Source organism: Zeus faber, assembly GCF_960531495.2.
Source record: "Zeus faber genome assembly, chromosome: 8".
Lineage (NCBI taxonomy): Eukaryota > Metazoa > Chordata > Actinopteri > Zeiformes > Zeidae > Zeus > Zeus faber.
In genome coordinates this window covers 7,034,554-7,049,515 of record NC_137195.1, presented here as the reverse complement: position 1 = coordinate 7,049,515, position 14,962 = coordinate 7,034,554, and the positions used below count along the sequence as shown (strand labels likewise).

Genomic DNA, 14,962 nt, shown 5'->3' with positions numbered 1-14,962 from the left:
GAGGGAAAATGGTGTCTCCAGTGTCTATACTGCTCCACTCCATCGCTTACCCACGGTCCTGTTATCTCCTTTTCCCAAAAGCTCTTTCAAGAGTATCCAAGTTGAACATCAAAAACAATCAATCAATCAAAAAAATCAAATAACAAACAAAGTAGGAAAAGGATTTTTTTTTTTATTATTAGTCTTTTTATTTACATTGCATTCGTCTATGGAATTGGAAAGGTTTTGGGAGTGTTTTCATTTATAGAAGACCAGAAAGGAGGACATTATGATGTATCCAGGTTCCTGGGCGGGGCTGGGATCCCGGCCGTCATACAAACCAAAGTAGAGCAGGGTGTTGGGCTGGAGGACCGTCATGTCCAGCTGGAAAAGGGAAGCAATGAATCACGAACCAAAAGGACGTAGACACAACATAGAACTAGAAAGCAACCGACCACGAATGAAGTTCAAAGAACCGTCTGGACAAATCAAAACACACTCCCACCTTGTTGCGTTCTCCCCAGAGTAGTCACATGGGTGAGGATGTTCCCGGGTTGAAATGAAAATGTGATTTTGATATATTCCTCGAAAAGAAGGTGAATTCATATGATCAAACTAAATACTTGTGTGATCAAATGATAAACCTCGATGTTCTGCCCGAGGTGACAGAAAGCGTCAAAGACGAAGTCAATGATTCAACTATAATTTTTCAGAAAAACAAAAGGGGGAAATTCACTTTTCAACCAGTGGAAAACCAGCTCATGTTCTATGATTTTTACTCTACTTTACGTGTCCAGTGGCAACATGGCGGCCAATGTTCCTGATAAAAGGTTAATAACAAGTTTGTGATAACGTGCGTCCCCCTGGCCTTTATTGCAAAATAACCCCTGACAGATCGAAAAATCGATCGAAACGAGCGTTCCATTTCGAACTTCAAAATCACGAGCAGGTTTCGCAATTCTCCCCATATTTTTGTGGATAACATTGTCCGACATGGGTCAAGTGTCACCGGTAAACCAGACGCAGTGCGCGCTGGGCGGTGTGGGCCCCTCCACGGCATCCACTCAGCCCGCCCGGCTCCGTGGAGGGGTGCCGCTGGGGGGGGGGGCACTGTCGCCCAAAAAAATAAAACAATTCGTTTTTTTTTTTTTTTTTTTTTTTTAATTAAAATTTACAGTCCATCCATGCTTTTTAAACACGTGTACAAACTCGGAATGTTAAAATGTGCCAACTGTTCTCCGTGTCAACAGCAAAATCGAAAAATGTTTTGTTTTTTAGTAATGGCCGATTCAAAAAGTTCCGAAAACTTTACTGCTTTCCAAAGTAGCCCATTTGAAACGTTCAAGATAAAATAAAAAACGGCACCGCTTTCCAGATGGGAGAGGGAGCAGCCTGCAGCTGCACCGCCGCCTCAGCGTGCGCTGCAGGAGGTTCTCAAGTGGCTTTCTCACTCGGCCTGCTTGAAAATGGCGACTTGGCACAAGTACGGAGGGTCTCACGAAAACCCCGCGGCACAATGAAAGTGATGAAGGACCCCATGAATCCAAACGAGAGACCACCCCCCACGCCCCCCTCCCACCTCAGTCGCCGCACGTGGGGGCTCGGGCGCACCACCGCCTCCACCTGTCCGTTGGGTGTATGTTTACTCATTTACATTGACATTTATTCATTGCCTTGCTTGTTTGTGTCAGGATTCATTTCAAAAGGCACAGTTATTTTTTATTTGCGTGCTACGTCCACATCCATCCTCTTTGTGCGCGCAAGCGAATGAGCGGGTGGTGCGGACCGGTACCGCACCGGGTGACTTCTGCCGGACGGCCCCTGAAAAGGCACGAGACGGAAATTTTCCCGAATGCAGCTGCATGTGCGAATAGTGAACCTCACTCGCGGTGCCGGAGGGGTTACCCGCAATTTACCGGGAACCATGTGCGACAGGGGCTTAAGAATGGCATAGCCGTCAGTGATGGAGGAAAAAAAACTAAAACAAAAACAAACCCAACACATCCGTTTAAAATCGAAAATCAAATCGAGACCTAAAAAATCGAAAGTCAAACGGAATCATGGAATTGGAGTATTATGCCAGCCCGTCGACGTACTAAATAAATGAATACGCTGGCAAAGAATACTGACTTACTTACTGACTGAACCAGCGTGCCAATCCTATTTTTGTTTAACGCCGTGTGCTAACGGAACAGAACAGAACAGAACACACCTGCCCGGTGATGTCGGTTGTCCAGGGGTCGACCTGCAGTCCGTCACACCAGCCCCCGCGGCCGTACAGCCACGTGCCATACTCATTCGGCACCGCACCGTCTTTGACCCGCAGCGTGCAGCCCAGAGGCGAGCCTAGCGTGCGCACACACACACACACACACACACACACACACACACACACACACACACACAAAGTCTTGGACAAGCCTCAGGATAGGGTGAGTGAAACTGATGAACATGCAAATGAACCTGAACAGATACGGTTATTGAAAGTTGTTTTTTTTGTTTTTTTGTTTTTTTAACCACCTGCGGACTCAAACGCGTGGCTGTTGTTGAAAGCCCCGTTGACCAGAAAGTAGTGCGACGTGACACAGAATTCACCACAGCCGTTCTCGTCGCTTCCGTGGCCGGTGATGACGGCGTACAGCACCACCTGTTGGGAGCGAGGGAGGGACCTTTAAGTTCAAAAAGTCCCCGAAAAAAGGGTCAGGGTCGATATTTTTAACCCTGGGCCTTATTCAAATGTTGGTCTCTTTGTTTATAACGGTTCATGGCACAACCTTGCTGAGCCTTTTACTATCGAGAAACTTAGCAATCTGCTGCAGGTTCTCACTGTGCTTCAAAACAGTCCAATGGGGCAAACGTTTAAGACTTAAAAATACTTTTTTTTTTTTATTAATTAAAATCTCCTTTCAAATCTCTTTTTTCAAAAACAGGAAACTCGCATTCTAGTCACATGTCTTAGTGTATTTTATTTTAACATTTCCTCAGTAACAGTTATATCACATTTAATGTTGAGCTGCTTTCTGCAGTCACCGCAGTGCATCCAGAGTGTTATGTTGGCTCCAGCAGGTTGCCAGTAGGAAGCGACGCAGCGTCCTGTCTCTAGTCTCTCATGTTAGCGCAGATGTAGCCAAAAGAGCTGGCTTGTGGAAGTGCAAATGTGTGAATAAAACCCGGAAAAAAATTATAAAATGTGTTGTTTGTGACCATTGTCCTGGTGTAACGTTAAGACAATATCGAGGGTTTCCCATTTTGGCACTGAAGCAGCGATGAGCGATGAGCAGTTGATGAACGATGGGAACCAACATTTATAATGAGGCCCGGCTTAAAAAACGGCAAACATGAAACGCTGAAAGAAAGGGGTCAACGTTATTTTTTGGTACCTTTTTGGTGGAGGGTGGAACAGAGAATTTGATTGGCTGGTGCCTGTTGTTGTAGTTTTTGTCCAAGGTTCCGCCGCTGAACAGTGACATCACGTCGAAGGGGACGAGCCGCTCCGCGGAGTTACCTGCGACCGAAAAACAAACGCAACGCTGCTCGTCACGAAACGAGGCAAGTTCTAGCGGCACGCTGCGTCTCCTTTTTCCCCGCACGCCCAACAGGAAGTCGGCTTTAATGCGCGGGGAAAAACAAGATGCGACGTTTTTCCGCGTCGACTGACGCGGGAAAACGTGACTCATTTTGAGGAAACAAGGAAGAAATACAAGAAATAAATGAAAAAGCATTAAAACATTTTTGAGTTTGAGACATTTTTTTGAGGCTTTATAAGGGACCTACAGACACCCTGACAACCAGCGCTTGCTCCATTCTTTGACAAGCGCGTTTTGGTTTACTCCTGGTGATTGCAGAACAATGGCTGCACGTGCGTGTGCGCTGCGCAGAAAAGCATTTCCTGCCGTCTTCCCCCAGAGCGCCGGGGAAACGTCTTCCGGGAAAAAGGTTATTTACAGCTCCATAGAGCGGAGCGGCTCCCGTACTCAGCTGCTAGCGAGCCCCGGTGAGAGAATCGTCAGGAATGTTCCAGTGAGAGGGCGGCCCTGTCAGTCCCGTTTCTGGATCCTGCATGTTGTGAAACGGCCGGTCATCCCGGGGCCGTCGTTGCTTGACGTCCATCATCAGTTCCTCCTCTGATGATTCGGCATCAAACTGTTTCCTTTTCACGTTCCAGCCACGTAGCTCGCAAATTGATGCGCATTAAACGAGGTGACATACGACATGTAGATTAAAAATAATGTACATGTCTCACGGCATCGCCGCCACTCCTGAAAACTAAGAATTGAAAAAATAAAAAAAAATGTATTTTTAATTGTTATATTTTTCTATTTTTGTATTAATTCATCATTCAGATATGAACCCAAACCCCACGCTGCTCTGAATGAGAGCTTCCCATATTAGTGAACAGGTGGGGTCCGCTGAACCACACCCTACCCGTTTGGTTGCCGCCGCCGCTGAAGCGCAGGCTGAGCGACACCACCCACGGCATCGCCCACGGCACCGTCTTCATGGTGAAGGTGCATTTGTCGTTGTCCAGCAGCGGCATGAGAGGAGACACGTCAGTCAGCCACCGCCCGATGCCTCTGTCCAAAATCACAGGGGAAGAGGTTCAGCAGATAGAGCTTTAAAATTAAATACATTAAAACAAAAACAAAAACGCTAGAATTTATAACAAATATGAAGCCATCGTAAATATTAATATTTAATGTACGGCGCAATCAAGTGACTTTGACAAACGGGCGTGGTCACGTCTCTGTCAGTGGGACCCACAGATCATTTAAGCTCGATATTCTGAATCTATTCATCTGCAAACTCGTCTTGAGCAACAAGTGGCCCCACCTGCGGAAGGCGGTGATCCAGCGTCCCAGCTCCACGTTGCAGTACGGGCTGAGGCGGTCGCAGCAGACGAACAGCTGCACCGTGTGGTCCCAGTGGGCGCAGGTCACGTCCCTGGGCCCCGGGCAGGACAGCGACGCGTCCAGCTCCAGCTTCTCAGAGCCCCAGCGGCCTGAGTCGGGGCAGGAGAGGAGGGAAGGGGAGTTTTAACAAGGAATTAAACATGAGGATAGAGGAAGCAAGGGGGGGTGCAAGGAAAATGGGCTGGAATGCTAAAAGCAGCCACATCTTAGAAGCCAGGATTAGTTTGCAATTTTGTCAATTATTATTCAACGGTTTTGTTTCTTGTTTTACTTTCTCTCTCTTTTTTTTTTTTTTTAACATAACATCATCATTTTCTTATGTTTGTCATAAAACACTGGATAAGATGTCACATGTTTTTGAACATGGAAAACAAATAAAAATGTTAAAAAAAAGGTCAAATATATAATATGTAATAAAAATATGATGACCATAATAATAATAATAACAATAATAATAAATATAATAGGAATTAGAGACACAATGCATATTTTTTGATATTATTGTGGAAGTTTTAAAATCGCCAAACACCATCACATGGTTGATCCAGTGTGCTAATGTTAAGGAGCACTATGGTCGTTTCTCAATACCAAGTACGCAAAGTCCGGACTTGCGGACTTGGTAGTTCAGAATTGGCAAGTTCGACTCGGGAGTACAGACTCCCGGGGACGGGAGGACGCAGGACGGTCATTCTGCGATTGGAACAGCAGCGTACTTGATGACGTCGACGTGTGACATCATCATCTCAGCTCGTCTTGGCAATACGTCTACCCCGGTTATCTTCACTGTAATGTGTATTTACAATAAAACAAAATGTGATATAAAACACAACCCTACCTCTTTTAATTTTCAAAAATATTAATATGTACTGTATATACTAGTAAAATGCACTCTAATAATATTTAAATGTTCCAAGATCTGTAGCCTACATATAAAAGGCCAGTGGCGGGAAAAAGATCGTTGTGGGGGATATTGGTGTATGAAGGGAGGAGGAGAAACGAGAGAGCAGTTACGAGTTTTCTCCTCCGCCCTTGCCATTACCACCGCTTGGTGTGAAATGCATTCTGGGATACTTGGCTGTCCCAAGTCCACACAAGTCTCCCCCGATGCATCCTCGATAAAATGGGCGGAGCAAGTCCACATCCGGGCATTTGGACTGGACTTGGCTTGATGCGGACCTTGAATTGGAACAGTACTCGGGCTGCGACCGATGACGTTTCACAAGTCCACAAGCACAGACAAGAACGCAGATTGAGAAAGGCCTAGTGAGTTTGATCCTTCTCAGATGGGGACGAGCATATACTGTACATATTTTATACATTGTAAATATACAGTATATTTTCTGGAATATTTGATTAATAAGAATATTTGTTAATGTGTTAATTATGCTCTGGTGATTTGGTCACGGTCATGTGTAGGGTTGCCGCGGTTATCGGTGTTACCGCTGCTACACGGTGTTCAGGCATACACTGATTTAATATTTTTTGAGAGAAATAAAACATAGATAAAAACACGAAGTTAATTTTCGCATGTCAGCGCCGACGTTTAAAATTCTAATTTGTAAAATATTAAGAGTGTAATGAATACCTAGTCAGACTCTACAAAATTGAAAATTACGGCTTGTGCCCACACAGCAGAGTCGCAGCACAGTCTGTTTATCACGGGAGGAGAGGACAGAAGGTTTGAGGAGACCTAAGATCAGGCATAGAGCCAGACCTGTCTCCCTCCATCTGTAACTAGCGCCGTAGAAAACGAGGACACTCCGCACGCCGCCCGTTCTAAAATGTCCTATGGTACCGGTAACACCGGTGGTGTCATGCATTTATTCACCGGTGGGAAAAACTCCTCACCCTGGCATTCCTGGTCACACGGTCACATAACCCAAATGGAACAAGTAAGCGTACCCAGGGGTAAGTCCACCGAGGCCACGGCTCCTCTGTCTCCCTGCATCACCACCTTGTCCAAGACCGAGACCACCAGGGCGGGGTCCTGAAGCCTGGTATGGAGACCTTCCGTGAAATCTAGCCTAGAGGAGGGAAAGCAGAGGTTGACTCCCGTTAGTTTAAAGTTCTGGTTCCCAGGAAACAAGGCAGAAGGTGACGCCGCGAAATTCGTCACGGCAAACACCGGTAAACCCTCAAAGACCGATCAAGAGTTTTCTTCAAACAGCGCGTTTTAGAATTTTGCAGTATTACCATTACCTGGTAATATTATAATAAGTGTACAGGTAGTTATCATCGCATGCCCTGACACTGAAGCCTCAGCTGCTTAAAGGAATTAAAACAGAATTTTAACAAATGGACGCTCTCAGACCCCAGACCAGGGATGACAAACATTTTCTTCCTTTGAGCTCGACCTTTTCACATCCACAGGGAAAAAAAAAAGATGTGAAGCAGAACGCAACAAGGTCAGCTTTTTAAATACCTAATAATCATTTTTCTTAAAATGATTTAGCGCCAAATTCTCTGTTTTTGGCGACCTCCGCACTAGCCGTCACCTCACCACTGAGTGTGCCAGTTGAAGAAACTGAAGGTCGGGTAGAGGAAGCCGCCCATCTCGACCAGCGCTCCCTGCTGGTCGATGCCGATGAAGAATTTTGGGGACGGCGTGCTCTGGAAGGAGACGTTCACCTGCTGTCCGGACCTACGACCAAAGAACAAAACTACTGCTACAAAAAAAAACATTTGTAATAATTTATTCAGGGTTCGTCCGAAGCGTAGTAAAAGTATTGCAAAATAAAATATAATAAACAAAATAAAATAAATAAAATATGTAAAACCTCCAGCAACCAGGGCCCGACACTACCTTTTACATAGGGTCGCCAAGTCGGCAACCATGCATCAGCTGGTTGCCGAATTTTAATCATTTTATAATAAGGACAATGATCCTTTATAATTACAATCCATATTTTAATATTCAAATGTATTTTTGGGGGATTTTTGGTGGTATAAATCAATGCGCCAGGATAACTAATTTCCCTTGGTTTAAGTTTGTAAACATACAGAGGTACAACAAGCTTATTTATCATTTTACAAATAGTGACAGCGGAGGAAACCACACTGCACAAGATGGTTGACAGTGGCCCAAAAAAAAAAAAATCTGGTTGCCCAGGGCAACCATTATTGTCGAGGAACAACACTAAATCCTGCCAAGACATCACGGTCCCCATTCCCCATTCTTACCGGAGCGCCTTGGCGACCGAGGGCTCCAGGTGCAGCATGGTGGCCGGGATGGCCAGCTTCGCGGAGCACTCGTCCCCATCGCAGTTCATGTCCTGGATGGAGCCGCCAGCGGGCGCGTACACAAGGACACCGGAGGCGTTGGATTTAGCCATGCTTTGCACCTAGTGCGGGTAACGCAGGCAGAGATCCAGACACAGTGAAAATGAAAAGCACGTACCACTGAGACATATGCACTTACTGCATACTTAATACTTAATGCACTTAGGCTGTATCAGTATGATCTTCCCTTCGTACAACCACAAAAACACAATCATACTTGAATACTTGGATGTTATTCAGCTCTTGGACGTAACCAGATGCTTGATTACATTTACATTTAGTCATTTAGCAGACGCTTTTATCCAAAGCGACTTACAAGGGAGAAAAACATTCAAGCTACATAATTCGCTATTGAAATATCAGGCTTTCAGAAACACGCAGTACCATTGATATATCTGTGTTGCCAAAAAAACACAAATGAAAAGTGTATGTGGGTACAACCTTTGATATACAACAAATAATCAATCTACAAAAGGTGTTTTAGGTGGATTATTTATTTTTCCAAATGGATAACTGCAATGAGACGCAAATCGAGGGCAAATTGCACTCAGCAGCAAAACTTTATGGCCGTGTTTGCACTGTCATGTCATTGGCGCAGTATATTTTGTGAATCGGACGCCAGGACGGGGCAGATAGCGGGGGAAATTGATCCACCGTGCCTTTTGCGGCCGCAATCCACTCTTTGTGACTTTGTCCCTCAGAATTTTCCCCCGGGGGATCCTGTCACAACAGACTCTGACCTCCACAGACCTTGGTAAAATAGGAGCAGTTTCCGTCCGCCACCCAGGCCATGGCACCCGCCACTGAGGACGACGGCTCACACCCGTCTCCTGCCTCGACCAGCGGGTACGACCCCTGACCCCAGCGGGCCGTGAGCCAATCATATCTCGCGTCCAGCCTCTTGACGATCACCGGCAATTTCCACCCTGCGTCGGGGAAAACATGCATATTTTATAATGCCACTTTGGTGAGGCAAACATACATGGCTGCAGTGGCACAGCTGTAAAACATGAGAGCGGCTCTTACCGTGGCTGGTGAAAAGAGCTTGGGCCAGGCCACAGTTGTGCACCGTGCAGACCCAGGAGTAGAGCACGCTGGGAATCCAGTTCCCAAGAGAATGCACCGGCACGGGACAGAAGTGTAGCTTGGACAGAACCTCTTTATTCCTGCAAACATATCAAATACGTCAAATAGGTAATTACAAGGCTTTTCTTGGATTTCGCTCTTCATATAAGTATTTAACCCTGTACATAGAAGTGCATTTAAGCATTATGCGTACTCATAAAGGCACATTTCCCTGGTTTTATACTTCAAATTGCTTGAAACCGAGGTTTATTTTAAGGTTGACTATTTATTGTACATTGCCAACATTTATTTTCCATTTTCTATTTTATATTACCCGTTTTGTTCTTTGATTGCCTATTTATTTGATGTGTGCTGCTGTAACACTGCAGCACACACTGCATTACATTTCCTTCCGGGGATTAATAAAGTATCTATCTACTGGACTTTCAAGCTGCCTTTTATCTGCTTTGCACACAATTATTTAAATCCATTTGTTCTCCTCTTATAATTGTTTTTAATGTGAAGCACTTTGAGCTGCATTTCATTATGAAAAGCGCTATATAACTAACAATAACTATTATCAGCGTCATTCTCATTCTCATAGATTGTTGTTATTTTTCATTATTATTCATTACGATAATTATATCTATGTTTATTATAATGATCATAATGATTTTTACTATTATGATCATAATCATTATTATGATTGTTATTATGAGCGTGATCATTATTGTTATGATTATTATTATTATTATAATGAGCATAACTATTATTCTTCCAGTACGGTACGCTCTCCTGAAGCTATTGCATATTGTTGCACCCGTTTGGCCTCATGGGGGCACTATACTAGAAAAGTAATGACAATGGTCACTATTACGAGACCGTCTATTGGATTAAAACGCACCCAACTTTGGGACCCTTGAGGCTCAATGTTCTTTTGGCTCAAGCAAAATGAAGTCGTTGGTAAAAAAACAAGATGGCAGCCACAGGCCACTCCAATTTCAGGAGTATCAAGGTTATATTTGTCCAATCTTCATGAAACTTAGTGTACGGAAGGCCCAAGGGGTCAAGAAATAGCAGAAAAATAATTGTCTAGATCCATCCACAGGGGGCACTACAATTTCAATGATGCAATTGAATTGGCCAAATCTCCCATGCGACGTGTGACCTAAGCTGCACATGTGCAGTGCATGTGTGAATGCACTGCAACCCTGAAAATATCTGGACATAACCCAGAGTCTGTGTGGTGTCAGATTACGACAATAATTGAGAATAAATTATGTTTTACCTGCCAGTGCCCTAATTTTGATTTATTCTTACGTAGGGAATTCCTATTCTTCAGTATTATTGTTGGTCATTTTTATGACCTGTATGGAATGGTGAAGTATGCATTTTACAGAAGGAGTTGGAGAATTGGAGTCAGCAGAAAAAAAACGAAAACAAAAAAAACATTTCCCAATCTTAGGCAGGTTTTCAATCACGGGTCGAAAACACTTTGTTGTGGCTTTTAGGGCATCTTCAGAGCATTCACCTTAAACTCATTCGTGAATATAGCGAGGTCAGAAAGAAGATACTGATTTATTCTTATTATAATAAAAGATAATTTGCCGTGCTAATTTGCTCCTCTGTCGTTATTCATCCATAATTGCATTGAATGTTGCCTTTGTCAGTCTTAATAGGACAAGAGGGGACCTTGTAGTTATTATTGTAATTATTATTATTAATAATAATAATAATAATAATAATAATAATAATAATAAGATTAGTCATTTTTATATTATCGTTTTTATTATTATCATTATTATTGTCATTATCACTATTATTATAATTCTCATCATTATTATTATAATCATTATTATTATCATCATCATTATCATCGCTATCATTATCATCATTCTAATTATTATTAATATCATTTTCATCATTATCATCATCATCATCTTCATTATTATTATAATCATTATAATTATTATTGTAATCATTATTGTTATTATTATTGCCATCATCTTTATTGTTATTATGATCATAATTATCATCATTATCGTCATAATTATTATAATCATTATTATAATCATCATCATAATCATCATCATTATTATTATCATCGTCATCATCATCAACATTATTATGCTGATAATCATTATCATTACTATTAACATCATTATTATTATTATTATTATTAATAAAAGCCTCTACCCGTGTCTGGCTGCCTGGTGCAGTTGCTCCCTCATCCACAGAGCGTCAGACGCGGCAGAGTCGTCCAGGGACAGGAAGAGGACCTGGGCGCTGGGCGGCAGCTCCCGGACCAGGGCGGACCGTGACGCCTCGGAGCTCCACATGCTCTCCAGGAAGCCGGACTTGTGGCTGAAAGCGTGGATGACGAGGGAGCCCCGCCACGCAGCTCCTCCCGCAGGAGGGTACACGAACTCCCCGTCCAGGGTGAGGACCTTGAAGGCCGGGGCGGCGTCCCCGGGCTCGACGCCCAGGCGCTCGTAGACGTGGTGGGACTTGAGGGTGATCGTCGGGTCCCCGTCCGGGCGGGCACCTTCGTCCGGACGGGCACCTTCGTCCGGGCGGGCACCTTCGTCCGGGCGGGCACCTTCGTCGGCCCCTCTCGGCGTCGGCTCCGGCTCCGAGCCAGCGGGAGTCACACGAGTCACAAGGAAAACAACAAACAAGCCCTTGAAGACGGCCATGTTTGCTCCTACCGGGAAACTACCGCGTTACCACTCATTTACACACAACTGACCACCGGGCTACACGGTCACGGGTACAGGGCTCCACGGTGCAGGTTACGGGTACCGGCAGGGTGCAGGGTGCAGGGTGCAGGTGACGGGTACAGGGCTCCACGGTGCAGCTTGCGTCTCGCTCCCTGAGGCATTCTTCACACTTTTGGTTTCGTTTTAAACACACGTGACAACAGCGTTTAAATGGAACCCGCCACTCAGGTGCCTATGGCGGCCCGTAGCGCACAAAAACAGGAACCAACGCCAAAATCCCTGGACCAGAGCCTTTCAATCACAGAATCAAATGTATAAACTATAATAGAATAGAATGACATCGAATATAATAGCATATAATAGAATAGAATAAAATACAATATAATAGAAAAGCCTTGGGCATTGTATAGAATACAACAAAATGAGGAGCGCTCCTCCCGATCAGTTCATTAAAAGACACAGGGAATCAGAAACAGAACAGAACAACCTCCGCAAATAAACAACCTCTACAAACAACCAATGTCCTGAAACAAGAACTAGAATAAATTAATACAACATAGAGAAGAGAATGGAATAGATGTGCTTGTTGCGCTAGAATAAATGTAATTATTGCACTTATATGAATGTAATTAGTGCACAAGAATGAATTTAATTATTGCAGTAAAATTAATGTAATTGTTGCACAAAAATAATTGCACTAGTATGGATAAAAGTATTGCACTAGAACAGGGGCCTCAAACTCAACGTACCTGGGGGCCGCTGTAGGTGAGGAGTCTGGGTGAGGCTGGGCATCAGGTATTCCACAAAAAAAAGGGTTTCAAGTGTCCCAAAAAAAAGTACAACTGATCCAATCTTCTCAATCTTTATTAATAACAGTTCAGAACATGGACGGTTCTTCAGAACACAGGTGTCTCTTACCTGGCAGCGCTTCCTCTTACACAGCTGAGCCACATTTGGCTTGAGGGAGGAAGCAGTTGAGACCCTCAGTACGGCCTGAAGATGCTCATCAGTAAGTTTGGACCTGTACTTTGACTTATTTAAGTTCATGGTGGAGAAGAGACCCATGTTCTAGATAGTTACAGTCGAGTGTTTCATAGTTTAAATCTAGTTTCAGATCCGTTTCAGATGGGTTGAACTGATAGGGGTATTTATTATTTTTATTTTTTTTGTATACGTTTTTTATATTGATATTGGTAATTTTCCCTTGTATTACTACCTGTCCTGTATATGCACATCACACGATTTGTATTTTTTTTGTTTGCAATTTAAAAATTAGAATATGACAGCAGGGTCTACTACAGGTAAAAATTGCTTTCATATGGTCATTTTTTTTAACTTGAATTTCTATACTTTTAACTCTTCCTCTGCTCAATGAAATATTTAGAAATACAGTATGTATACGTTATTCCTACCTATTCTTTTTGATATTGTGACAACGTGGTCACAGAACCAAAATATTGCCATGTTGTTTCTTGTTGTTTTTCAAAATCCCAAACTTTAATTCAATTTGTGTATTTATCATTACTATTTGCACACTCCCTCTTTGGAAATGTTGCTTATACTATACAGTATTGTATAATACTACACTGTTTGTTATAAATCATACTAACTGTATATGTTTTATTTTTGTTATTTTATTTTACTATTTTAACAACTGATTTCATTTTACTGTGCGTTCTATATGACAATGAGTCAAATTCCATGTATGTTTGAATATACTTTGCCTCTAAAGCCTGATTCTTAAAGTTTGTAGGAGAAAAAACTTTTTGAGGTGGCATTCCAGAAGAAATGGTCGAGATGTCGACCTCAACAGCTCTCTCGCTGTATAATTACCAGGTTAATTCCTGATGCTTGAGCTGTGCGTAAAAGCGCACACCCGCGCGTAATGGTGCGCTCCTGGGATTCACGCCTTCTACCCATTGAAACAATCCGTTCCAGTGCACCCGAGGACCGTTTTATCATTTAAGATTCTTCTACAATCCACGGTAGCTGTATTACAGTTTGGACTGCTTGACACCAAGGATGAGGTTATTTCAATTTATTGTCGTCGCAGTTTTCCTTTTCACCAAAGTGCTTTGTGTGGAAAACAATTTGGATTATAGTTGGGCTGTTGGAGTCGAAGAGGTGAGTTTTACCCATTCTACAAAAAATGCTGTGGTTTTTCCTCCGCCGTGAATTTGGCAGAATGATTTCTGAAAAACATTGGCCCGTGTCTGAGGATCACGGTGTTCTGAAGTAGCATGTTATTTTGTACTCTAACATACATCATCCAAAAATATTTTAAGAGTTTGTCAATTGCTCTCATTATTTTATGAATTTACTTTTAGAGAGAATGGCCAAAACCAAAGTCCAACCAGTTTCTCCTGAGCAGAATGAGCAGGAAACCCGGGACGCACCAGAACCTGCATGGCAACAGAGCCTCTGGTAAACGGGACTTTAAATTAATATTAATCACACCTGTATGTCCACAACTTGTACTTTTATTTAATTATGTAAAGATTCTAGTTGTCTCACGTATTTGTCTCCTCTACAGCAAAGACGCAAATAACGAGGAAAAGTAAGTTTGACTCGTTCCAACCGCATTATTGTGTAATCCCTAATGTCTGTACTGATAAAGAAATAACTGATGTAAAATCATATTCTTTTTTATTTTTCCTCCCAGGAGAGAAATTCCAAACCTTTGTGGGACTAATGGGCAAAAGGAGTATTGATGAAGGTACGATACGATCTATTACAAGGTCAACCGCTAAAGTGATGTCTCTTTGTATAATAAATTTTTTCTTCATGCAGGTTCCCCCCGGGTGGACTTCTGCTCCGTATTCCCGTGTGTTAGGTACCCTCAACAAAATCAGGACAATTATAACGGAAAGTATTTACTATTAAAATAAGCAAATGGATGTTTGTCACCTCACATCCTCATCTGTTAGGCAGACGTGTGCTCATCAAATGTATCAACATAGTATGACACGTCAATATTGCTTCACATGGAATGTGTCCGTGAAAACTTCC

At 43.1% G+C, this 14,962-nt stretch overlaps 1 protein-coding gene and 1 long non-coding RNA gene across 3 annotated transcripts; one reads left to right on the top strand and one right to left on the bottom strand.

Annotated features, from left to right (window-relative positions):
• Positions 1-187: 187 nt before the first annotated feature.
• Positions 188-12,114, bottom strand: LOC307234226 (uncharacterized protein). 2 transcript variants are annotated; one of them, XM_080005840.1, is made up of 13 exons: positions 11,815-12,114; positions 11,430-11,778; positions 9,195-9,334; positions 8,919-9,094; positions 8,070-8,230; positions 7,390-7,530; positions 6,792-6,913; positions 4,810-4,978; positions 4,405-4,553; positions 3,360-3,484; positions 2,500-2,626; positions 2,192-2,325; positions 188-363 (listed from the first exon to the last, which is right to left on the bottom strand). In XM_080005840.1, the coding sequence occupies exons 1-13, from the start codon at positions 11,927-11,929 to the stop codon at positions 238-240; spliced, it is 2,034 nt and encodes a 677-aa protein (XP_079861966.1). In that variant the 5' UTR covers positions 11,930-12,114; the 3' UTR covers positions 188-237. The 2 variants fall into 2 exon arrangements, with proteins under 2 accessions (XP_079861966.1, XP_079861965.1); XM_080005839.1 differs by having other exon boundaries at positions 11,430-12,114.
• A 2,168-nt stretch (positions 12,115-14,282) lies between these two features.
• On the top strand, positions 14,283-14,957 carry LOC307233576. The gene is made up of 3 exons (XR_013844267.1): positions 14,283-14,377; positions 14,487-14,510; positions 14,616-14,957. It is a non-coding gene; the product is annotated as an uncharacterized lncRNA (long non-coding RNA).
• Positions 14,958-14,962: the final 5 nt, after the last annotated feature.

Excerpts from the sequence above, each read along its gene's own strand:
- LOC307234226 (XM_080005839.1), bottom strand. The coding sequence starts at position 11,929 with ATGGCCGTCTTCAAGGGCTTGTTTGTTGTTTTCCTTGTGACTCGTGTG. Across the intron at positions 9,095-9,194 it reads AGCTCTTTTCACCAGCCACG|GGTGGAAATTGCCGGTGATC; the intron begins GTAAGAGCCGCT and ends TCCCCGACGCAG. Across the intron at positions 7,531-8,069 it reads TCGGTCGCCAAGGCGCTCCG|GTCCGGACAGCAGGTGAACG; the intron begins GTAAGAATGGGG and ends CTTTGGTCGTAG.